The sequence below is a fragment of the Prunus avium genome, chromosome 5 (assembly GCF_965620075.1).
Source record: "Prunus avium chromosome 5, drPruAviu1.hap1.1, whole genome shotgun sequence".
NCBI classification, from domain to species: Eukaryota; Viridiplantae; Streptophyta; class Magnoliopsida; order Rosales; family Rosaceae; genus Prunus; species Prunus avium.
Window position 1 is genome coordinate 23,327,610 of NC_142288.1, and position 24,778 is coordinate 23,352,387.

Sequence of the window (24,778 nt, forward strand, 5' to 3'; positions counted from 1 at the left end):
GAAATGATATTAAACTTGTATAATGAGCCATTTCCTTCACTTAACTCCGTTTTATTTGGCAGATGGGAGCTAGGGCAGTGTGTCATTCCTCTTACACTCGAGTCGATCCTCCTCATCGTAAGTTAGGGTAATGGGGCCTAATTCATTTGAAAAAGAGCTTTGATTTATGGATCAGTAGTCTTAAGTATTGTCATAGCACTCCGAGTGAGAAAACCTCACTCCCCTTTTCTAACTTTGACAAAGAGTAAGTTAGACTATCGCTTATACATATATAAAAGAATCCATTTAATTTGTAATTTTAATTTGTAAATAATTAACCATTTATTAAACCATACTCTATGAAGGCAAAGCACCCTCCAATTCACTCCATTGACTTGGCAAAATTGAGTACCCAATTTCCATTCAAGACTATTCACTCTAATGACAACATTTTATATGGAAACGAATGATAATTTTTTAAAAATACATTAATTAAAATTTGACTGACAAAAATTGATTTAATAGTAAAAATAAGGAAGTTAAATTACGAAAACATCCCCCAAGAAATTTATGTAAAGAATAATCGGTCATTAATTAATTAATATTATTATTTAATATTGACCCGGCACACACGGTTCGAGTTGATTCTCGGACCTCAGTCCGTTACGACTCACGAGTCACAGCTCACAACCACCCTCTCTCTCTCTCTCTCCACTTATCTCCTGAGAAAGCCTGAAACTTCTGTAAAATTCAATCTCCGCATTAGGGTTTTCCAAACAACCCCACCACAGCAAACCACGCCGAGACGAAACGGCGCAATTTCGCTCTCCGCCACACACACAATACACCCTTATCGTGGACCCTGCCGCACCAGATATTTAGGGTTTTCATGTTCTGCAAAGCTTTCATGTCTTATGAATGGAGAGCATTGCCTTCAGTCTCTCATCTCCCCAAAACTTCTTCGTAGCGCTCGTAATCACTTTTCTCTCCTTCTTCCTCGCTCTCCTCGCCGTCCGATCACTCCCTTTCAAACCCAAATCAGGTGGCTCGGCTACCGACCTGTCGACGTCGAATAAAAACGAAAAGCTGCGAGCTTGCTGTGCTTGCAACTGTAACGACGTCGTCTCCGGCTCCGATTCGGAGCCGCTGAGGACGCCGCACTTGAACGGCGGGACCGGTCCAGACGTGACGGAAAAGACGGCGAAGGCGATTACGGAGCGGCAGACGGGCGCGTCGATGATGGAGCAGCTTGTTCCGGAGATTACGACGCACGCGCTTAGCTACTTGGACTATCCGAGCCTCTGTAGGCTTTCGATGACCAATTCGCTCATGCGAAAGGCCGCGAATGATGATAATGCGTGGAAAGCGCTTTATCATAAGGTATGCTATTGGTGAATTTATCGAACTTCTTGTATTTGAAGTATTTGTATGTTGGTCTTTGTTGAATTTTGATTTGAAGGCGAGGTGGTTTCCAATTGAAGGGATGGTGTGTTTGGTTGTAGAGAAAATGTGGGAAAATTTGGACCCTTTGTGCATGTAAGTTAATCGGAAATTGGTTGGGATTGTTTGCTTTGTTGTTGTTGTTTATAGTATTGGAACTTTGGGTGTGGCTTGACGTGTGGGGCGAGATTAGGATATTGCATTTTACTTTGCTACATTTGTAAGTTGGGATGTGAAACATGTGGGATGAGATTAGGCTATTGTGTGTTTACTTATGGCACATTTTGGGTACCTGAGAAGAACCTTGTTTTAACTGCATTGGATTTATTCTCATATTTTAGCTGCATGAAGTTTTCCTTCAATTAAATGATGAAATATATATCAAAAAATTTAATCTTCGTTTCTTTTATCTTGGTTTAATGTGCAGCCAATTTGTATCTGATCTTAGAACCAAAAAATTCTGTATGATCTGAATTGCAATATTGTTACAAATATTACTTTTTTTATGTCTCTTTAATTAGAGAAGTACTCGACTGAGCGTCTCTGTATTTTTCCGCCTGAAACGATAAGCAAGATTTAATTATTTGAAAGTTATTGTGTGATTGCTTGTTGGGATGGATGTTTAATTTAATTTTGAAAACAGAAATTTATCCATCTTTGAAATGCTAATGCATGTCAGTTCTTTATTTTCACACATCAAACGGGTCCTAAGAATATTTTGTTTTGGGTTTTTCAAATTCTCTTCTAGGACTTCACATTGGAACAGGATGGTATAACACCAGTTAATGGGTGGAAGGCTTACTATGCTGCTACAAGAGCGATTGTGAATGTCAATACTGAATTCTTTAACTTCATCAGAGAAAGGTCACTTGCAGAAATGAGTCGTTTATGGCTGAATGCAGACTATGTGAAGTGTGTTCATGCCTCAGGAGAACTCTTTTCAGGGTAAGATGCCTCCTATTTGTGTACACTGTATGGTAACTGCACTTCTGTCACGAGTGCTTTCTTCTGTTAACCTCATCCACGCGATGTGAAAATGTTGTTTTTTGTTTTTTCTTTAAATCACTGCTAGTCCTTTGATTATGCTTTTTGTATCCATTGTGAAAAATAAAGCTATGCATGACTTTAGGGTTTTTTCTTTTTTCAATGGGAGTGAATTTCTGTTTTTCAAACTCGGATTTAGAGAAAAAGGTCAATGAAATGGCCACTCGCAGCTCATGAGATGCCTTTCAGTTGGGATTTGGGGGGAATTGAAAGAATGAGGCTGTGCATGTTGTTCTAAAAAGCTTTGGCAGTTGTTCTGTGCATTTTGTTCTAAGTCATTTTTGCTTCCTCTTCAGGTATAATGCAGTAATACAGGGTTGGCGACTTGCGTTTGATTGGGAGCAAGGGGCCAACTTTCAGATTCGGGATGTGCGTGCTCGGGTTCTGACAGACATGGCTTGGGTTACCATGAAAACTTATTTTGAAATCGATATCAAGCCATTCATTGTGACCAACGTCTTTGAGTTCCATAATGGGCGATGGTACCTGGTGCATCATCACAGCTCTGATATGAATGGAGAGGTAGAACAGCCGATTGTGCAGGGGCAATAAAGAAAGGAAGATATGATGATATCGATTATATACTTGATACTAGTTTTGAAAAAAGAAAGAAAAGAAAAAAAAAGAATAGTGGGTATCTTTTGCAGGAGCAAAGTCGCTTTAACTTTCACTATATTTTTCCTTGCAAGATGCTGTTAATTTTTCCAACCTCAGTTTTGGTTGTTTTCTGTTCAAGAGGTTTATCCGTTTCTTTTCTCATCCTCTCATTGTTATTGTGATAAATGTTGATAAATTATTTGCGAAATTAATTACTTGGGTATAAAAATGAGTTTCGAGAATACTTGAAGGAACCAAGTTGCTGAAAGTTATTCAATTATGGTCTCTTGAAAAGAGAAGATTGAGGGTTTTATTTTTATTTTTTATTTTTTATTATTTGTCTGAAAGATTGAGGGGAAAAGTTTGTGCAGGAAAAAATGGTACAAACTGGCTGAAATTGGATTTTGAACAGAATTAAAATGATTTGAAAGTAATTCTTTATGCGTGGTCATTCTATATGAACTATTTGCCTTCAATGCATCAGAAAAACTGGTACAGATAACTGATCTTAATCGTTCTCCATGGATTTCACAACAAGAAGCTCTCTGTTTGCTCATCTAAAAAGTTTGTAATATTATTAGTCAAAATTTAAAATCAATCCCCGTTTGGGGGCACGCTAGGGTTTTGCAGTTCTTTCCCATGAAGTGTGAGCCATAAGCTTCTCCTTTATAATCCCTTGCTAATTTCGACGGGCTTTGAATTTTAATCCCTGGACTGAATGCGTGGAACTAACCAACCAACCCATAGACGTGTGTACACATGGCAGCTTTCGCTAGTGTAGAAAATTTTGGGTTCAAAAGCATTGAGGTGAGATGAATAAGCATCTGAGGTTCCATGGTCTAGCGGTTAGGACATTGGACTCTGAATCCAGTAACCCGAGTTCAAGTCTCGGTGGAACCTTTCCTTTTTAATTTTCAGGCCTTATTTTTGCATCAGGCTTGAAAGTTATAAAAGGTACCCTTTCAAAAACAAGAAAAAAGAAAACATAAATGGAGAAATAATAAAGTATGCATAAGAAACAAAAACATATATTTTTCTCAATTCATACTTGATTAATGTATGAGCCTGAGCCTCACAAATTAAAACAAAAGGAGGGAAGTTTGGTGGCTTATTATCCAGTCCCCTCATTCTCAAAACAAACACACAGACAGGCAGACACAGAGAGAGAGAGAATGGGAATAGCCCTTCTCTCAGTGCAAGCCCCTCATCCCATCTCTCTCTCTCAGTTTCCTTCCACCAGCCCAAAGACTTGGTTGCATGGCTCAGCAACTCTCAAAACAAATCCTTCTAAGTCTGCCATTCTTCTCTGTGCCGCTTCAGTTGTAGAAGGCCAAGGCCCTGCTTCTCCTCCACCTGATGATTCACTTGCTGCCCAATCAGAATCTGCCACTGAACCCACCAAAGAGCTTCCCCTGAGGTACACGGTACACCAAATATTTATCATACACCTACCCGCTTGAACTTGGATTCACTGTCAATTATATCTTTTGTAGAATGCTTTTTCTTTCCCTTGTTGCCCTTTATTTAATTTTAAATTGATATCATCCGAGTCAAATTTAGGTTTTCTATGCAAATTATCACATAAATCCATTCACTAGTCAAAGTTGTGGACTTTGGTGTGCAGGTGTGTGTGAGAGATATAGATTGGATTTTTTGGATTTTTTTTTCTTTCCAAATTTTGAATCTTTTGGGCCTTGCCTCTATGATTGTGAATTTTGATGATTAATCATAATCATGATATGTGGTTTTTGCTTGGAACCAACTTTGGTGCAGTGGTTGCAAGTCCTGTGGGAGAGAGGAAGTGGAGAAGGGATGCAATGGAGAGGGAAGGATTCAAGGTGGAATTGCAACTATTCCAGGCTTTGGTTGGTGGCCAATAAAGGCATACAGGCCCTGTCCTGGATTTTTGGCATCAGGCGGCCGGTATAGGCGGCAAGGACAAAGCTTGGATGAGGTTGCCTTTGGAAGGGGAGGAAGAGGAGACTAGCACTAAGGCAAGCTTTGATTTCCCTGTAAAACACAGGTTTTGGATTTGCTTCTGTTTCTTTTTTCTTTTCTTTTTTCTGTTTTTCTTTCTCTTTAACAAAAACAGTAAGAAAAGATGAGAAGAACAAATAAAAGTTTACTTCAATGTTTCACAACTCTCACTACAACCTAAATAAGAAAAAACCAAAATTAAACGGTACGAAAAGATGAGAGCCAGAGGTTGCTATCTGAGGTTCTTCCATCATGGCATCTCTAGAATGTAGTTGGATTAAAACAGTTCACTCATTTCTTATGTAATCAATGGTTATTGCTTGTCAAATTACATTTCTTCTGCCATACATGAACTCTGACGTTATGCTTGGTTAAATTCTTGTGCCAGATTTTTTGACTCTGTCAAATTCTTGGTTAGTGGAGCAAAGAATAAGCGAGGTCCAAGGATACTGAAGAGATAACTGCATGAGAGTGGAGCTTTGACGGCACGGCATGTAGTTTTTATGAAAAGTGTGGAGCCAGTGCCCAAATTGTAGAGTTGTATGTGAAACCATCTGGTATATTTACCACATTGAATTGAAAAGACTCTAAAAGATAGATGATGTGTGTTATATTTTCCTATACAGAAAACCATCAAAACTCCCTCCACTACAAAGCACTTAACCTCAAGCTAGAGGCAAGGTGTTCAAAGAGTTCAACACTCTTAACTTTATACGACAATCTGACGAAAACTGACGATCCCTAGCATGATCTAGGCCTGTAAGATGATCCCTTGGATTATGTTCTAAAAAAACATTGGTTATACACATGAGCAATTAGATCCGGAAAGCTAAATAGGGACAATTACAATCTAAGACAGAACTAAAATGCTTCCTAAGGGTGTGTGTCTGGGAAGAAAGAAAGAGAAAGTGGAGGAGGAGGCTGGGAAGGAAGAAAGAGAAGGAGAAAGTCACTCACATCAACACACTTGTTCTTACCCTTGTAAATAGTTGCTCATAAGCTTGGAAGGGTCAGCATGCATTTGTCTATGGGCTTTGCCATTTGAAATTCTGGCTGGGTTTGCCGAAAGCCCCATTGGGATTTTAACTGAATTTTTAGTTCAGATTTTTGAGGCATTTAGAATCTCTAAATATTATATTGTTCTGAAAATTTATTATTATTTTTGGATTGGAATTGTGTCTTAATAATAATGTTACTATTAATACCGACATGGCCATATAGGCCTGTTCTATTCAAACAGTTGAAGACAGTGTATGTAGTGGAGATTGCGTATATGAATGGGCTTAACGAATTTGTTGTGATGAAAAACACGTGATTCTTAGGACACTCTGATTTCCATCACTTGGTGGAAACATTGCAATTACAAAAGGTGTATCAGCTCAAGTTAAGTCACAATTGAAAGTGAAGGTTTCGCGGTTCTTGGGACTAAACAGTGAGTTTTGGGTTTAATTGCTTTAGGGTTTAAAGATAAACATGTAGTTAATTTTCTATTTTACCTTTTTTACAGGTTGCAACTCGTTTCTAAGACACGACTCTGAAGACTCATCTAGGTATGTTGGTTTGATTAAATTCATAAATGAGTGATCAGTAACCGTAGATTTTATCCCATGTTGGAGAATAATTACATTTGCAAACGTGTTAGATCAAATTCGACTCTCATTTTGTTTTCCGGGTCGGATTTAGACGTTTCATTTCTTGCCGGCCAAGAAACAATATTTTATCTCTTTTTCCCCTAATCGAACAAACCATCAAAGAACTCAATGTCTACCATTTCGATGGCTCAATATCTCGAAACAAGGAGATTATGGGTGATCTCACCAGAACGTACCACACAGCTGCTAGGTCTAGAGACAAGTTTGCAACATTTGTTCATGTTGAGAATGAGGAGGTCTACATTACAATGAGGGAACATATGAGAGCCTGGTCGACATAAAGCAGAGGGGACCAGAATGGTACCCTCCCCATTCCTCATAATAGATATTAGAATGTTGAGGAGATCAGAGATATGGCTTTGGAAGTAGGACTCCACCATGTAGTTGTGCGAAATCTTCGGAGAGAAAGACGCACCAAGGGATTTAGGGATTCTTCAAGGTTCTCAATCACCCCATTCTCACAACCCAATTGGATTTTCAAGGATTTTAGTAATAAACTCATTTTAGCATGATATAATATACAAAAGCCGTTATAGAGCTTATTTGGGGTAAAAACCCCAAAACTAGACACTTGTTTTTTTCTAATTGGTTCTTATCAAACTTTAACACACTAAGAATCAATTAGAAAATGACTATAGGTTCTATATGAGTTTTTGTATAATATTTGTTAATGGATCCTACCACCACTATGAGCCGAGCCCACCAGAGGACACCACGTGGCCCTGAGAGATAAGGTCGCTTATGTACTGACCCAACCACATGTCATATCCTTGGCATCAACAGATAGGCTCCTCTGAGCAGGATATGACGGAGCAAGGGCTGGACCAGTGATCGGAGCTCTAGTCACCGACCCGACCACTGTGGCTCTATATCTCAAACCAATAGGGCATTAATGAAACAGCCTGGCAGGAGGGAAAGGTCAGTGGACACACTTCCCATCCTTAACCAGATGTCGCATTACCCATCGATCTCCGGGTGGACAAGCTGGTGATGGAGAGGGATCATTTAATACATCTCACATCCCTGTTCACTTGTCACTTCTCCACCTGACTCTTATCAAGGAAGTATGTGGGTCAGAAGCAGAACATTAAATGTAGCTCACCATAGGGGAGTAGAGAATAAAAATCTCCTTCATTAAATATCTTGGTCGTTCTCTCTCCCCTATAAATACTTCTCACCAATCTCTTGACAAAGGTAATAAATATTCTCATTGTGAAAACCCTACATTCATTCTCTCCCACCAAAGATAGTTCCTAACTTAGTCATAGGAGAGGGTTCAATTGGGATCAACCCCAGTTCGCCCTTGTTCTGATATTGTTCCACGTGTGCAGGTCTTCCTTCGGAGATTATACTTCCACGGGACTAGACACGGGCCCAGGCCCCAGCTTTAAGCCAAGTCATCTATACGAGAGGGATACTCGGTTTACAATATTTCATGCTAAAATTGGTTTTTGAATAAATGTTTGTTGATCTTCTTCCCTCAGTGGAATGGAAGTATTGGCCACTCACTAGAAGCTCTTGGTCAGGCATTGGCAATGAGGTCTTGCCCTGTTGGAAAATGCCATGCCTTGGAAAATAAGTGAGGATTTTATAAGCTAGTTTAGGGCCCTTGAATTGTAAGACTACCCCAAAATCTGTAAGAACCCTGACGGAGTTAGGGCACTCCCAGCAGTTCCTTTGAGGAATCTTTTGGCAAAAATGTATTTAACCTACTCACTTAACGGAAACTAACAACAAATGTATAAATTATAAACTTTGAGTGATATAGTAATTAATTTGGCTAAATTTTTTTTCTCAATGACCAAGCCATGATAATAATATGTTGAGTGTATTATCGTCAGGGATTAAGCCCTTAAGATGCTTTTACACCTTTGACCAATCAAATAGTGAAGCGTGGCTCCATTACTGTGTACCAGTCCGCATGGAATAAAACCCGCTCTTTGACAGCATCCCCAAATGTACAGAAACACGGAGCTGCACAGTGGCACAGAGCTTCCCCAATTAAGCAAAGAAAAAAGTTCGTAGAATCTCTCCGTGCAAGAACTTCAGAAGACAAAAAAATGGATGCCGAAACCGAACAAAAGATCGAAAAAACGGTGCGTGGAATACTGGAAAAATCGGACATGGACGAGATGACAGAGTTCAAGATTCGAAAGCGGGCCTCTGAAGTGCTCGACCTAGACCTCTCTAAACCCCCCTACAAGGCGCTCGTCAAACGGGTCGTCCAGTCCTTCCTCGAAGAGCAAAATCAAAAGGAACAACAACAACAAGAAGTAGAAGAAGATGAAAACCCGAAAATTGGTGATGCCCAGGACCAGGAGTATGATGATAATGGCGATCTCGTCATTTGCAGGGTCAGACTTTCTCTTCACTCTGTTTGTTTCCCGAGAAAAAGAAGAAAAAAAACCCAAGAGATGAAAAATGAGTGTGTTTCTTGTTTTGTGTTCACCTTAATTTTGTATTTACTTGTTGGGTCTTTTTGGGATTTGGGGTTTGGTTGTGATGCAGCTTTCATCGAAGAGGAAGGTGACACTTCAAGAATTCAGAGGGAAATCATTGGTGTCTATAAGGGAGTTTTATAGTAAAGATGGCAAAGAGCTTCCTACTACCAAAGGTAATCTATTTATGTCCTATTTGAAACACCTCCCTAGTCCTATGGCATGTTAATTTATCAATTTATGCATGCATATGAGGCATTGATTTAAGCTTGCAGCTTCAATTACTTACATTAGATTTGTCTGTGACAGTTTGCTTACCTATTATTAACAGCTTTTTCTGGTATGTGAGAGTTTGTGATCAAATACATGCATGCATGTATGTCAGGCAATGATCTAATTTAGCTGCAACTTCTGATTATAGAGCTCACTTACTATGCATTTGTCTTGATTTGGAAATGGTTGATGCCATCACTGTCATATAATATTTTAAGTGCCATGTTGGTTGTCATAAGCTTTTGTTCAATTTTTACATTACTTGCTTTTCCCTGGGCTGTAGTTTGCACAATCTGACTGCCTCATCATGATTGTGTTCATTCCAAACATCTAAGTTATGGGTTAGCTTGTCATCTTGGCATCGTAAACCACCAACGCCGATTGCTCAACTTTGTTTTCTGCATTGTTGTTTACGTTCAGTGCTGCTAACTCAGAATTGTAGTTCTTTTTCCTCTTCTCCCTTGCTTACCTTTTATAATCCCAAGAGGCCATTTTACCAAAATTGAGCCAGAGAGATTGCTTGTTCCTAGCTTTTGTATACTTGATCTTTCGGATGCATGTAACGATGACTGTCTTAAGCTTATTTATGGTTGTATTTGCTTAAATCTTTGTCCTACAGGAATAAGTTTGACAGAGGAGCAATGGGCAGTCTTCAAGAAGAATGTACCTGCTATAGAGAACGCCATCAGTAAGATGGAGTCAAGGATCTGAAAATTTCGGAATGTCTTATCCTTTTCAACCTCCATTACCTTGTCGATTGTACTGGCTTCAGCTTTAGGGCTTCATATTGGTCTCTTGATGGCAGAATATTTTCTTTGGAGCTTGAAAACTGCTGTGATGTTTCTAATTAGCCCTTAATGTTAGAAGTCAACTTGTTGTGTTATCTGTTACAAATTAACACGTTCATACGAGATGTTGTCATATTCAGTTTTTAGAAGGAAACAAATAAAATAGAAATGGATGATCCTTAATCCTTCATCTTTGAAGAGAGATTCTTGTTTGTGTTTAGTGCACCGTCGAGTTATGGATTGTACAATCCAAACTCCATTTTATCTTAGTATTCCAGTGAAGAAATAATTAGCATACTAATTTTTAATGTCGTTCTTCCGTTAAATTACCTTCCAAGTGAAATTTAACTTGTTTGAGATTTGTTTTGCCCTTTTCAGGTCCAAAAACAAAGGAAAAAACTGAGAAAACACACATACTCATTGAATTATTCATAAATCCCTTGCCTTCATCATATGTACAAAATACTAAAACATAGTTCACTACAACATAATCTAACTAAAACCTCAAACATTGGGACAGAGAGAAACATGATGTTTCATGTCACCACAAACCACCTAGTAAATAGTAACCCTTTTTTTTTTTTTTTAATTTAAAAATTTAGAAAGAAAAAGTAGAAAAAAAAAGACCCCCTTCAAAGATGGAGAAGATAGGCTTATATCCCATGATCAGTGGGCAACTTAAACAAGTTGGAGAAGATAGGCTTCCAAGTCCAAGCCCCTCTTTTTGTCTGCCTTGGAGTGCTTGGCAAGCCTGCAGTTGCAGTTGCAGCCATCCTCATTGTCTCAATCAGAGCCTCTGTGATGCCTTGTTCAGACAAAATCTCCTCCAATTGCTTAGTGTCAATAACCAGCTTCACTCTCCAAACCCCATCGCCACCAGAAGGCAGGACCTCAAGAGCAGATGACCCATTTGCCAAATTCTCAACAAAATCTGATCCTGCACCAAATGACTTCTTCACAGGCTCAGCTTCAGGAGCAGCCGCCTCCAGTTTCTCGATGACCCCATTCTCACAAACCAACTGATCTTCTTCCCTCAGTGGAAGAAGGAAGTATTGGCCACTCACTAGAAGCTCTTGCTCAGGCAACGGCAATGAGGCCTTGCCCTGTTGGAAAATGCCATGCCCTGGAAAATCAGTGAGGATTTCGGAAGCTAGTTTAGGGCCCTTGAATTGTAAGACTACCCCAGAATCCGTAAGAACCCTGATGGATTTAGGACACTCCCCAGAGGTTCCTTTGAGAGAAGAGCAATTCCCCATTGTGAAAATTTCCTACCTTTGGCCATAATTTCAGTGCCATATGTAAGGTTTTGAGGAATCTTTTGTCAAAATATCGGTGGACGGACAATGGGGTTGTGTCAGAACAGACACATTAGTCAGACACATTAGTTGTGTTCGAAATGTGTAAATGGCTGCATGTGAAACTTTGGACCGTTGGGACAATAATTTAAGCCTAAATTTGGGCCGATCCAAAGGCAAAGGAACAGAGTAAGAGGTAGATTCGTGAGTTAAAATAATAGTAGGAAACGACAGTTAGAAGAAGAAGACTAAGTTCAAATTTTGAGTGCCAAGGGATTTGTATTTGGCGGTAATGTAGGTGTTTGGTATTCCACCCTAAGAAAATAGTCATCTCTTTAGCCCTTCAATTTTGCAAATATGTTCAATGTATATCAGTATCACGGGTTGCATCCTCTCACGCATGTGTTAGGTCGAATATGGAGACAAACTAATCATGCGACCCCACAACAAATGAATGGAAAAATGAAAAATTGTTTGGCAATCTCGGAAAATATCATGTAACGGCGTAAGCATAAATACTATCGACTATCATGTAACGGCGATGTATTAGTGTAGAATTTCAGCCACACTCACTCACGCAATAATTATTCATCACACACCCATAAGAATGAATGAAAATCTTTGTGTAGATATGGAACCATGGAATATGAGGCCTTAGAATTTAGCCACATTCTAAACAAAGCCGAAACATGATTTTGGTTTTGAAAGATTTAAGACTCCTATTTGCCTAGTTAATGATAAGAACGGCCTTGCTAAGAGACGAATTGCCCGCGTTTTGGGTTGAATTTAAATTTGTGGTATATGGAAGGTGTAATCCGAAGATTTTCATCACAAACCACACATTTCCAGCCACTAATACTTCTGTAAGATAACATGGCCCAATAAATCCAATAAACCAAACTTCAAATCATATTCCCACGTGGCGCCAACACAGGCTCACCTTGTTTATCCGAACACCACATATATCACCTCAAGCCTTGGCATCAAATCCACCCAAATTCCCTCCACACGTATAAACAACATTTGAGCTCTCTTTTCTTCTCATAAAAAGTTTAAAAACCAACACTCATAAAACACACTCTAGCTTAGCTCACACACATTTTCTACGGTCCAGATTAAACCAAACTCATTTCCGAAAATGGGCTGCGCTTCCTCCAAAAGAGTGGAGGCTGCCGTGGACTACAAGCCTGCGCCGGCGAGCTATGCGGTCTTCGACATCAACGCCATCCAAGAGCCGTGGCTCGTATTCGACAATACGACGTTGCAGGAGCAGCAGCAGAGCCACGAAAAGCCTGCGCACGTGCCGGCCCAAATCCTCGACAAGCTCAAATCGTTAGAAACCGAAGCGGAAGCAGCCCCTCACACTTGGGACGAGGTCAGCAAGGCCCTAGAGGACCTCAAGCCCAAGACCAACCCGAAGTCCAAACCCGAGCCCAGCCCAACTCCTTCCCCGGCCCAGAACGAACAGACCAGTAGTAGGAAGCCCCGTAAGAGCCAGTCCTTCCACACGCTCGACGAGCTCGACAACCAGCTCGCTCCGAAACCGGCCGACTTGAGAAAGAGCGAGTCGATGCAGTCCCTGCGGAAGCTAAACACCGAGTCGACCCGGTCCGAGTCACGAGTTGACTCGGAGGCGACTCAGTCGACTCAGTCGGCGGCGGGTTACATCAAGCCGGTGAAGGAGAACATATTCATAATGAGGGACAGGCTGGAGAGAGAGAAGGAAGGCAAGCTGGCGATCTACGACAGGCTGATGAAGAGCAGGCGGGACCCACTGAGCGAGTACCCGGAGAGGTGCCCGCCCGGCGGCGCCGACTCTGTGGTGGTCTACACGACGTCGTTGCGAGGGGTGCGGCGGACGTTCGAGGACTGCCAGAAGGTGAAGGGGGTGCTGGAGGGCCATCAGGTGGTGTACGACGAGCGTGACGTTGCGCTGCACGGCGAGTTTCTGGGTGAGCTGAGGAGATTGCTGGGTGAGGAGAGCAATAACTGCGAAGGCGGCGTGGGTGTGCCGAGGGTTTTCGTGAAGGGGAGGTATCTGGGTGGGGCGGAGGAGGTGGTGGAGCTGAACGAGTCCGGGGTGTTTGGGAGGATGGTGAAGTTGGCACGCGTGGAGAGAGGGGTGGGGTGGCGAGCGTGCGAGGGGTGCGGTGGGGCCCGGTTCGTGCCGTGCATGGAGTGTGGCGGGAGTTGTAAGGTGGTGGTTGGAGATAAGAGGGAGAGGTGCCCCAAGTGTAATGAGAATGGGCTGGTGCAGTGTGTCGCTTGTTGGTCTTTAACGTAATTTCAATGGGAGTTGGGTATTTGTTTCTCTTTTTATTATATTTTATTTCAATGTTTGTGTATAAGTTTTTGATTGGTGGTAAAATAGAAAGACGAAGAAAGTGATTTGTAACTGTAAAATGTATATAGAATGTACAATTTAGCGCCAAAAAGTACCAAAATAAAAAATAAAAAATAAAAAATTAGAGGGCCCAACCGGGTTCGAACCGGTGACCTCTTGATCTGCAGTCAAATGCTCTACCACTGAGCTATGGACCCTTATTGATGTAAACTTCCAAACTTATAATATTTAACTAAACACAAACTGACGTATAGATAAAAAAACTCATATAATAGGTAAACGGTGACGTCTATTACGAATGAATGATTCGTGTGAAGCAATCAACATTCTGGAGGTTCAAGCACGGCCCCCATTTTGGACTCTGCTAATTAAATCTTGCTTAGACTAAGTCAGGTTTTCGAGTCAATATTTTTGGTTTTCCAGGAGAGAGAGAGAGAGATAGCCAGTCAAAATTTCAATTCAAGGATGCACATATTTTACTTGGTTTATCATATTTGGAATTTGCAGTTGCTATCATAGAATGTAATTATTATTGATTAAAAACAGTAAATAATGGAAAATAAATAAAGGCAGACAGGGAAACAGATAGATTATATAGGGCAACAAAACCAACCCTTTTTCTGCTGCAGATGGCCTAACTAGAAACTGCCTCCTACATACACATCAAAGATTCTTCTTCCCCCCTTTTTCTGCTAAATTGCTATAACTATACGCCAACCATCAACCATAACTCGGTTTTCAATTTGTTGTTTGTTACCTATTTCCTCATCAACATGTACCAAATTTTATGCCTTTCTCCAAGGGACACCAATCCTATGTGTTTATCACATAACAAGGCTGGAAAAATCATAGTTGCTAAGAAATTTACTCCTACAAATTTCTGGATTTGGACTATTGATTAAGTTTTGCCGTTGCTCGAGTGTGGATTTCGTCTACTCATTAGGTTAAACGTTTATTTAAATTACTCATGAACATAAACGTGCGATTCAGATTAAAGTGTGATTCAGATTGACATTGACAAACCATTGAACTTGAGTCGTGAAATGAATATGTGATCCAGATTTATGTACAAGCATCATAAACTTGTATGAACTTGAGTCGTGTCGTAACATTACTTTTCATAATGAACTAATTAGAATCAAGGAAATATCATATATGGTACCAAGAGCAATAACATTGGAGTAAACCCTGTATAAAAATCTTAAGAAAAAACAGGTTTTGATCTCTTGAAAACTCGCTTTCGAGTCTCCATACACATTACACAAATGAAGTAACACAAAATTATTTTCGATCACACGAGTTACTATGCATTCAGCACCATGTATTTTTATAACCTTATACAACTCATAATAAATATTCCCTTCTCATCGTCTGTACTTGCTTACACATTCCAAAAGAAAGAACAAAGAGGACAAAGGAATATATAATTCTCAGCCCCTTTGCAAGAAAAACCATTATACATTATGATTATATATATCGTACATATTGTATATTCACCCGTCTTCAGATTCTCCTCAAACTCTCCCAACTCCCCCACCAACATTTATAATATATATATATCTATATATATTTGATGATGCCAAGCAACCCTATCCACTATTCTCTTTCCTCTCACTAACTTGTATGGTGTATTATCTGTACGCCTCTATACTTCTGTTCTTGTTCAAGGGTTCTGGTCTGCAAATATATCCAACAGAGACAGCGCCTGCAAAATTTTTATAAAAAAAATGCATTTAGAAATTTAGAAACAAATTACAAATCTCTGGCTATGGAAAATGTGAGCTTTGGTTCTGTGGCGTTTACCTCTGGTACACTGAGTTCAAGCCTGAATTTAGGGCCATCGTAGTGGTGAAGAATTGGCCTGAATGAGTCTTCCTCGAGTGGTTCACAAACTTTCCTGGTAAAAACTCGAACCTGTTGGTTCATGAGGATAAATGGTGAGCAAATGAAACACAGTAAAATGGTAAATTTGAGAGCACTCAATTTGCTCATCTCAAATTCTTTTGAAATCGATCACAAACCTGAGCTGGGAAACGTGACTCGCCGGGGCACTTCTTGTCCTCCCAGGCCGTTGGATCAAAGTTGGTGCCTCCAAAACTTGCAGCCTAAAACCCACAAGAAAGGTCGTTGTTAGCAAGCAATTGGTGCACAGCACAAAACGTAAATAAACATCTAGAAGTTTGGCCAAAACAAAACTTGAACAAGCAAAACACATTCCTACTTCTTCAACAAAACATTAAAATATTAGCTGAAAAGTCTAAAGTCGGCAAGTGGATGAAATTTAAAATTTTCAAAGAGACAGGTGTCGGCTGGAGAGAAACTACAAACCTCAAAAATTCCATGGAGTTGGTGGGTGGAGTAGTTGTAGAGGAAAAGGGGCAACCCCGGAGTTATCGCCCTCACTGAATCACGGTAACGTGGAGGCAAACCTGCAAAAGAATTATGCAGAAAAACAAAATTAACACAAATTCATCAAATCAATTCCTTTTTTGAAGCAAACCCAATTGAAAAAACAAAATTATGGAAATAAAAATCAAAAGGGACATACCAAAAAGCTGCCTCTTGAGATTTTCTTGCATGGTATCATTGTTGCAGACAAAGATATATCCACCAATGATTTCATTTCTAGGCAGAGACTCAGCTGGTGGCAGAGTCTTGAACCTTTTGTCCACAGCGCCCTTGCTGTCCTTGTTGTTGTCATCTCCACCAGCTTTCTTCTTGCTAGAATTGTTGTTGTTCTTCTTCCCAACTTTGCCGCCATGAACAAGATCTTCCTCATGAGCCTTGTTCTTGTAGGGCTTCAAATTGACCATATTGTTGTTGTTGTTGTAAATTGCAGGCTTGGAGTAAATCCCCTTGTTGAAGCCGCCATTGAGCTGCGAGCCGCCGCCAAGAACCTGCCCAGCAGCAGCAGCAGAGGCACCAAGCTTCCAGCCCTCGTTAAAAGCGTTAAATTCTGAAGCTTTTGGCTTGAAATTGTTCCATCTGTCGTTGAAGCCATTGTTGAGCTCTGAAGCTTTTGGCTTGAAGCTGTTCCAGCCATCGTTGGAGCCGTTGGAGTCAGAGGACCCTTTTGGCTTCAGATTGTCGACCCAAGAGTCGTTGAAACCATTGAAGTCAGACCCTTTTGGGGTCAAATTGATCAGAGGACTGACATCGCCGCCTACCTTTATATCGAAATTCCTCCTTTCATCAGGCCTCTTGCTGTACGAATTGCTCCAAATCGAATCATTAACTGTGAGATTTGCAAAGTTGGTGCCTTGAACACGAAGCTGATCGCTGAATTGCCAAAACGACTGGTTGTTGTTGTTGTTCTCCATTTTGTATCAAAATCCGATGAAGAAACTACAAAACTGGATCTGGGTTGTTGAAAGATTCGAGCTTTATGCAGCGTGTGTGAAGTTTAAGAGGATCCCAGAACAGAGGGAGAGAGAGAAGAAGAGGGGAGGTGAGAAAATATGATAGAGGAAGTGGGTGAGGTGTGGAATGTTAAATAAAGGGTATAACTTTTACTATTGAGATCATGAGGAAGGAAATTTCTAGGAAAGGACAAATGGGGTTTAAAGATTGCGTGTTGATTTGTCAAAGGAAGAAAGATCCAAAGATTTTATTTACTTTTTTGGAGGGAAATTAAGCCAAATAAAGAACAGAATAAGCTTCTGTGATATTAAGTTGGAGCTAAAAAGATGGGTGATGAAAGCAAAAACGCGTTAAGACGTGGGAGAGAGAGAGAGAGAGATGGAGGGAGAGGTGGCAGATGGAGAGGAGGAGAGAGAGTAAGAGAGAGAGAGAGAGTGTTTGAGTAGAGGGGGTGTTTTGAATTGGTACCATTTCTAGAAGGTCTAGGAGGTTCGGTGGAGTTTGAGAGAGAGTTCACACTTGACTGCGAAGTTTATTTGCTTCGGAGCTAAGACTTGAAAAAACAAAAAAAAATGGACAGGACGCGTAGAACTATGAGTATTTATGTGACTTGGCCATGGGGCTTACACGTCTCAATCAAGCTTCTACACGTGAAGGAGGGTTTGGGGAGCTATATAGTATTTGGAGAAAAAATTGGTATTTTACTATACCCGTCAATAACGTTAAAGTTATCACGCATGTTGAATGGGTATAGCAAAACAGTGTTATCCTCATTTCATGCTGGTGTTTCTCATAGTATTTGACATCCTACCAAATATTTGTTGTGTATACTTATTTGGTCCTATAGGAAATGGTATTGATATAAGATAAGAAGCATGCTAAGCCATTATGTTATTTAGAAAACAAAACAAAGAGGAAGAAAAAAAAGGGTTAAATTATGATAGAGAAATGCTAACTATTTTTCCCATTTCACTCCTTATTTTATAGATTATAGAGAAATTTGCATGAATACCACCTGAATTTTGTAAAGTGTTGAAATTTACTACCTACATCTAACTCAGTTTAATTTATAACTAAATTTTTTTTTAAAATTAAAATAAAATATTCTTTTTTTTGGGGGAAAAAATCCAACTAATTATCTCACAACCTCCCCAACCCCTTCTAACCCCCAGTGCCAACTTGCCAAGTAGTCCCGTCCCCTACCCTCCCTCTAACTCCCCTCCTTCTATCTCAACCAAAGCCAAAAAAATTAGTATCGGTTTTTGAAGAATTGATTGCCAAATTAAATGAATTAGTCTCACGCCACCATGAATGAATTAGTCTCGGGCAGTATCTCATCAATCCTGGTGCTCAACCTTCAAACAAACTCACATTCACTTGTTACCTAATGAAAAATATCCATTATACGTACAGAAAATCCAATATCTCTATTTGCAATTAAAGAAATGTCAACGTCTTCCTTCAAAATTATAAAACCCTTACCAATTTTTTATATATAAAAAAGTCATGAGTCCACGGGTATGGCAAATCACAAAATTGCACTCTCACCATTCACCATACATATCTATAAAAGGAATACCACACACGCGTAGGAAACACATGGCTGCACGAGAGAGAGAGAGAGAGGGGGGCTGCTCCCGAAACTCTCATGCAACGGGAATAACACTTTTTGCTATCCCGGCCAATAACGCAATAACATGTATGATAACTTTTCCATATGTCATTGTGTTATTGGCCAAGAATAACAAAATAGTGTTATTCCCATTTCAGATGTAAATTTTTTTGCCGCAATAGAGGTTTAAAGTTGTTAGAAGGGGTGGCGGGAGAGGTGGGATAATTAGGTTTTTTCTTCTTCTTCTAATTTTGTTAGTTATATTGAATTGAAAAAATTATCCTTCAGCAAATGACATATGTATATGTATAGTATGTGACTTAACTTAGGAAATTTTAATGCAAATTTTCCTCATTATGCGATGTTGTTTATAATTGAAGGTTCATAATCGTCTCATTCATAAGCAACACTTCTTGTAAACCATTTATATATAAAAAAATCAATCAAATTGAAAATCGTTTAGTCACATAACTGTTATTCAATAAACAAATCAACCAATGTTTGAATTAAACACTGAAATAAACCAATGTTTGTATTTGTGGATTACAACACACGAAAGTAAATGGAAGAGCATTGAGATGAATGCTTGTGGGTCTTGTGGCCCAGATTAGGATCATGATTCTATCCAAAGTCAACTAGTCAAAAGCCAACCATGCCACAACAAACCCACAATTGCTAGCCATGGAGGCTTAAGCACCAATTGAACCAAGCTTCTTTTGGAAAGAAAAACCACCCACTTGTTAAATTGACAGAAAATGAAAGAAGACGAAGAAGAATATCAACTTGTCCCATTCTGCAAGAAGTTTACACACCAATGAGGCGATGTTAAATGTAACTAATTCTAATAATCCTCTTCACATGATCCTCAAAATTATACATAAACCGAATATCCTAAGCTCTGTTTTTTTTTTTCTAATGCCAACAGAATATTCTTGCTTGATAGAAGATAAAAGAGCATTGTAAAAAGAAAAAAAGGATTAACGCTTTAATCGACACAATTTTTATAAAATATGTTATATTGTCAGACTTTCGACGTGTGTGCCTAGGTAGAGGACATTTAGAGAAAAAGTTGTTCGTAATGTTTTAAACCTTAGCTTACAACATGACACACCATTAAAATTGTACATAATGAGGTGTTTGCTTTGATGTTGATCTTGATGATGATGGTAACAGCTCTTTGTCGACTAAATCGAGCACTTTACAAAAGATAAAAAGAGTCGGTAGAGTTGTGGGCCAGAATTGGAGACTGGAAAATTAAAAAATTAGCCAACCGCCAACTAAATTTTGGCTCTTAATTTTGGTCCACAATAATGTGATCAAGGGCTGAAGGAGATTGAACGTGTTGCAGGACTAAATGGGGCGGGTCTGGATGGATAGGTCCACGAACCGGAAAAATATTAAAGCATTAATTGAGATGACAAATGGCGTCGCCCGGGTTCGAACCGGAGACTTTCAGTGTGTTAGACTGACGTGATAACCAACTACACCACGACACCATTGGTGCTAATTCTTCTAGATTTTCGTATATAATCTGAACAACACTATGCTTCTATGACTTCAGCTTGGCCTGGGACAGTTGGACGTTAGAATTTGGTTTGCTTATTTACAGATGGACGTTAGAATTGTTCATGAATAATTTAAGAAATCAGCAAGAAAAGAAATATTATAACTAAAACACGGATGACCAAATTTGTTATAGGAAATTGTTTACCTAAATCTGCTAGTCTCTGTAATTAGGTCAAGAAATTATGTTAGTTTCTTTTTATGCGGAAGAAATTATGTTAGTTGTGAGCGTGCTAATAGATTCCAAATTTTCAATTCATTTACATTATGGAATATATTGAGTTCAAATGCTATATTCATTGTAAAATGAAAAACATAATCATTTACCAACTAGCTTTTTGTTCAGCGATAATTCTCTTCTCAAAAATATATACGATGTGATGAATAATATTATTTTTAAAAAGGGTAACATTACCTTGAAGTACTAGACAAAGGGGATTGACAATTGACAACTTTGACAAGTGCATACCACAGCAGGCAACATTGTGACATCAAACACACAAACATTGTAATAAACACCGCAAGAAACAGGTAAGCATTGAAGAGCAAGGCACCTCTCCTTGATGAATATATGAATAATTCTCTTTTGGTCTTGCATTGAATATTTGAAACCCAAGTAGTTGTTTCTTGTTTGTGGTAGTTAAGCGGCTCAAAAGAAAATGGAAAGGAAAAAAAATGAAGCAAAATCAATGCAAAGCCACCTTCTTTTTTGCTCTATCAATATCATCGCCCAAAGCTTTGTTCACTGTCTAAATTAGATAGGTGGCGGACTTTCCAACTCATTTCAAAACCAAAACAAACAAAACCCTCTCTTTTTTAGCTCCTTCTCTTCACTAAGAACCCAAATCTCTCTCAATTTCCTTGTATCTATTAAAACCGTATGTTCTTGTTTGGGAAATAGAGTTGGAGAGAGAGAGAGAGATCGTCATGGCTGGTATTGCTAGTCCTTGTTATTCTGGTGTGCTGTTTAGAGCAAGAGAAGCAGGAGGAAGCATTAATGGAGCTTCCATGGCACAGTTTGATGGCCTTAGGCAAGTGGAGAGCATGCATATGCCTGTAAATGGCAACAAGTCAAATGGGTTTGCTTTTACTTCAGGTAATTCAGTTCTGTTATTGTCAATTTCCATTTTCATTCTCTTTTATAATGCATAGCTAGGTTCATTATAGTTAAACAAGCCTAGACAAGACAGATTGAAATGACATTAATGGTCTTGTTTATAATGTACTTTGAGCTGCATGGTTGGATACTAGTTTTGTCAACACCAAGTTTTCATAAATTGGTTGCTTCCTTATATGGCTTTGCTAGTATTATATATGTTATCTTGGGAAATGTCAGTCTGGTCAATCTGAACTACTGATCATGGAGATTTTTGTATGAATTTGCGAGCTATAAGCAAAATGGATCATTCCATTAATTCAAACTGTCATCTTTGGGTTGTGAGGCACTTAGATTTGTTAAGGATGAGAAAAGTGAGTTTTTCCCAATTGGGTGTCCAGCTCTAAGTTTTGTTATCCATTCTCAGCACCAAAATGCAGGACAATCAAGGCCATGGCATCTCCAACTGTTTCTGCTCCGAAACGAGAAAAAGATCCCAAGAAACGAACTGTAATAACAGGAATGGGTCTAGTCTCAGTTTTTGGAAGTGACATTGATACATTTTACAACAACCTCCTGGAGGGAGAGAGTGGGATTACTCTGATAGATAGATTTGATGCTTCAAACTTCTCAGTTCGATTCGCGGGACAGATACGTGATTTCTCTTCTAAAGGATACATTGATGGGAAGAATGATCGCCGTCTTGATGATTGCTGGAGATACGGTATAGTTGCTGGCAAAAAGGCTCTTGAAGATGCCAGCCTTGGACCTCAAGTCCTTGAAACTGTCAGTCACATTCTAGTTTCTGTAAAATGCATTTCGGTTTTTCACCCATTATGACATTGAGCGCTTATATAATCCCTTGTCTTTATGTTTCACAGATGGACAGAACAAGGATTGGAGTGATTGTGGGGACTGGCATGGGAGGCTTAACTGCTTTTAGTGCTGGAGTGGAATCTCTTATTCAAAAGGGATACAAAAAGATTAGTCCATTTTTCATTCCTTACTCCATTACCAATATGGGGTCAGCTTTGTTAGCGATCGACACTGGCTTAATGGGACCCAATTACTCCATCTCTACTGCTTGTGCCACTGCAAACTACTGCTTTTATGCAGCTGCAAATCACATTCGAAGAGGTGAAGCAGATATTATGGTAGTTGGTGGGACTGAGGCTGCAGTCATGCCTACTGGTGTTGGTGGTTTCATTGCTTGCCGGGCTTTGTCTCAGAGAAATGATGAACCACACAGAGCTTCCAGGCCATGGGACAAAGATCGTGATGGTTTTGTTATGGGTGAAGGTGCTGGTGTACTGGTAATTGAAAAATCATAATATCATTCTTCTGCAGTGTGACTTCATGTATTTTAGTCCCAGCTTCTGATTCTGACTACATTTTGTCTGATATATATCCTGGCTGTTACTGATTTCTTTTTTCATTGAGGAAAGGTAATGGAGAGCTTGGAAAGCGCATTGAACAGAGGAGCACCGATAATTGCAGAGTACTTAGGAGGTGCCGTAACGTGTGATGCTCATCACATGACAGATCCTAGGTCAGATGGTCTTGGAGTATCATCTTGCATAACCAAGAGTTTAGAAGATGCTGGTGTTTCCCCTGAAGAGGTAAGAGCATTTGCTGATCTCCTAAATTAAGGAAGTCTTTGTTCCCCAATTGATTTATTTACGGCTATTCGAGATTCTGATTTAATGGACAAACATATAATTCACAGGTGAACTATGTGAATGCTCATGCAACATCCACACTAGCAGGGGATTTGGCTGAGTTTAGTGCAATCAAAAAGGTTTTCAAGGACACATCTGAGATCAAGATTAATGGGACCAAGGCAAGAACTCTGAATCTTTTATTTACACATTTACTCTTGATGAAATGATTTCAGTTGGATGTTAACAACCATTAACTGAAATATAGACTAATTTGCATTCTCAAAACAACCTGTGTTTCTTCTTTTCAAGGAAATAATATATCTGTTTGAAAATTATAGCATGCAGGCTAATTTTCACACTTAAAGCCTGGCAAGAAGATTTTTTCACACTCACTTTAATCACATGAAAATAGTGCATTTTAATTATCTTGTTCTTTTTTCTTCTTTCAGTCAATGATTGGACATGGTCTTGGGGCTGCTGGTGGATTGGAAGCCATTGCAACCATTAAAGCCATCAACACTGGCTGGCTCCACCCAACAATTAACCAAGATGTATTGCACCACAACCTTCAATTTCCATACTTTTGCTTCAATTAGCTCATTTAATTTTTTTTAAACTGCTATTCTGATTCAAATTCTTGTGATACTTGTGGCTCATAGAACTTGGAGCCTGCTGTTACAATCGACACCGTCCCCAACGTGAAGAAGCAACATGAGGTTAATGTTGGTAAGTGCCTTGACACTCTCACAAAGAAGCCAAAATATAGTCTCTGAGTTTCCTTGCATTCCAATCCATAGCTGTCTTGACTAATCAAAGATTTTCCACTTGCAGCTATCTCAAACTCATTTGGCTTTGGCGGGCACAATTCCGTGGTTGTGTTTGCCCCTTTCAGTCCCTAAACAACAACATTCAAGCCAAGAAGAAAAGCTTTACCTTCCCCTAATCTTTCTCGAATTAGAACCATTTGCTTCTGTGAGTGTTTCCACTTCTCTGAAGCATACAAGAGGCTATGAGTATGAGAATGAAGTGCACTGTGGAGAGTGCTCAAGCCCATGAAGCGCTTTTCACCATGTACAATTTTATCTCATCATGATCCTTGATGAGGCAGGATTTAGAGTTTTTAATTTTCTTTTCCATTGAATAAAAACATGAAATCCACTTTCTTTGTGCTGTTCTTGCCCAACAGTTGGGTCTGTTTTCTGATTTTTCCTGTTTGTAATGCAAATGAATTATTGAGGGAGTTCAAAACATAAATGGCCTAATTGTAGAAACAATTCTGGGCTTAAATAAAACATTCATTTCAATTCAATTGGGCTTTGTTTATTGAATTAGAATTTAACTAAGGGTGATTTCAGTCCATAAACAAGGTTCTTAGATTCATATTATTTTAAATCATGATATAAAATCTTTTTATAGGTTTTTAGATTATTCTTCTGACCCCAAAAAAAACCCATGGCTCTCATGTATAGCCATGATTAATTAAGTGTTGCCTTTTACTTTTGCATACAGATGGAAGGCCACTCTCTCACTAATAGTTTAATTTAATTAAGCCCAAGGAAAGTTCAAATCACAAGTAGAAAGATATGCCTTTCAACCACTAGCTGCAACTTGTTAGAGACCAAGGCCTTGTTAAATCATTTCACTCTAAATTAAAATTAT

At 39.3% G+C, this 24,778-nt stretch overlaps 7 protein-coding genes and 3 non-coding genes across 11 annotated transcripts; 6 read left to right on the plus strand and 4 right to left on the minus strand.

Moving 5' to 3' along the window:
• Positions 1-608: 608 nt before the first annotated feature.
• Positions 609-3,275, plus strand: LOC110771755 (Nuclear transport factor 2 (NTF2) family protein). Its single transcript, XM_021976107.2, has 3 exons — positions 609-1,359; positions 2,168-2,364; positions 2,760-3,275. The coding sequence occupies exons 1-3, from the start codon at positions 898-900 to the stop codon at positions 3,013-3,015; spliced, it is 915 nt and encodes a 304-aa protein (XP_021831799.1). The 5' UTR covers positions 609-897; the 3' UTR covers positions 3,016-3,275.
• Positions 3,276-3,888: 613 nt separating this feature from the next.
• Positions 3,889-3,960, plus strand: TRNAQ-CUG (transfer RNA glutamine (anticodon CUG)). The gene has a single exon. It is a non-coding gene; the product is annotated as a tRNA-Gln (tRNA).
• Positions 3,961-4,125: 165 nt separating this feature from the next.
• On the plus strand, positions 4,126-5,634 carry LOC110771740 (uncharacterized). 2 transcript variants are annotated; one of them, XM_088253076.1, is made up of 3 exons: positions 4,126-4,477; positions 4,834-5,083; positions 5,426-5,634. In XM_088253076.1, exons 1-2 carry the CDS (start codon positions 4,233-4,235, stop codon positions 5,045-5,047), a joined length of 459 nt encoding a protein of 152 aa, XP_088109202.1. In that variant the 5' UTR covers positions 4,126-4,232; the 3' UTR covers positions 5,048-5,083; positions 5,426-5,634. The 2 variants fall into 2 exon arrangements, with proteins under 2 accessions (XP_088109202.1, XP_088109201.1); XM_088253075.1 differs by having other exon boundaries at positions 4,129-4,477; positions 4,834-5,054.
• A 3,020-nt stretch (positions 5,635-8,654) lies between these two features.
• Positions 8,655-10,388, plus strand: KELP (transcriptional coactivator p15 (PC4) family protein (KELP)). The gene is made up of 3 exons (XM_021976091.2): positions 8,655-9,043; positions 9,198-9,303; positions 10,020-10,388. Exons 1-3 carry the CDS (start codon positions 8,750-8,752, stop codon positions 10,109-10,111), a joined length of 492 nt encoding a protein of 163 aa, XP_021831783.1. The 5' UTR covers positions 8,655-8,749; the 3' UTR covers positions 10,112-10,388.
• Positions 10,389-10,588: 200 nt separating this feature from the next.
• Positions 10,589-11,552, minus strand: LOC110771738 (uncharacterized). The gene has a single exon (XM_021976090.2). The coding sequence runs from the start codon at positions 11,442-11,444 to the stop codon at positions 10,842-10,844; it is 603 nt and encodes a 200-aa protein (XP_021831782.1). The 5' UTR covers positions 11,445-11,552; the 3' UTR covers positions 10,589-10,841.
• A 990-nt stretch (positions 11,553-12,542) lies between these two features.
• LOC110771736 (Glutaredoxin family protein) lies at positions 12,543-13,949 on the plus strand. The gene has a single exon (XM_021976088.2). It carries the CDS (start codon positions 12,622-12,624, stop codon positions 13,765-13,767), a length of 1,146 nt encoding a protein of 381 aa, XP_021831780.1. The 5' UTR covers positions 12,543-12,621; the 3' UTR covers positions 13,768-13,949.
• A 3-nt stretch (positions 13,950-13,952) lies between these two features.
• TRNAC-GCA (transfer RNA cysteine (anticodon GCA)) lies at positions 13,953-14,024 on the minus strand. The gene has a single exon. It is a non-coding gene; the product is annotated as a tRNA-Cys (tRNA).
• Positions 14,025-14,959: 935 nt separating this feature from the next.
• LOC110771737 (DCD (Development and Cell Death) domain protein) lies at positions 14,960-17,303 on the minus strand. The gene is made up of 5 exons (XM_021976089.2): positions 16,376-17,303; positions 16,156-16,256; positions 15,849-15,932; positions 15,631-15,741; positions 14,960-15,532 (listed from the first exon to the last, which is right to left on the minus strand). Exons 1-5 carry the CDS (start codon positions 17,145-17,147, stop codon positions 15,491-15,493), a joined length of 1,110 nt encoding a protein of 369 aa, XP_021831781.1. The 5' UTR covers positions 17,148-17,303; the 3' UTR covers positions 14,960-15,490.
• Positions 17,304-20,221: 2,918 nt separating this feature from the next.
• TRNAV-AAC (transfer RNA valine (anticodon AAC)) lies at positions 20,222-20,295 on the minus strand. The gene has a single exon. It is a non-coding gene; the product is annotated as a tRNA-Val (tRNA).
• Positions 20,296-20,921: 626 nt separating this feature from the next.
• LOC110771735 (3-oxoacyl-[acyl-carrier-protein] synthase I, chloroplastic) lies at positions 20,922-24,428 on the plus strand. The gene is made up of 8 exons (XM_021976086.2): positions 20,922-21,458; positions 21,886-22,244; positions 22,340-22,771; positions 22,904-23,077; positions 23,185-23,298; positions 23,569-23,670; positions 23,779-23,845; positions 23,951-24,428. Exons 1-8 carry the CDS (start codon positions 21,290-21,292, stop codon positions 24,016-24,018), a joined length of 1,485 nt encoding a protein of 494 aa, XP_021831778.1. The 5' UTR covers positions 20,922-21,289; the 3' UTR covers positions 24,019-24,428.
• Positions 24,429-24,778: the final 350 nt, after the last annotated feature.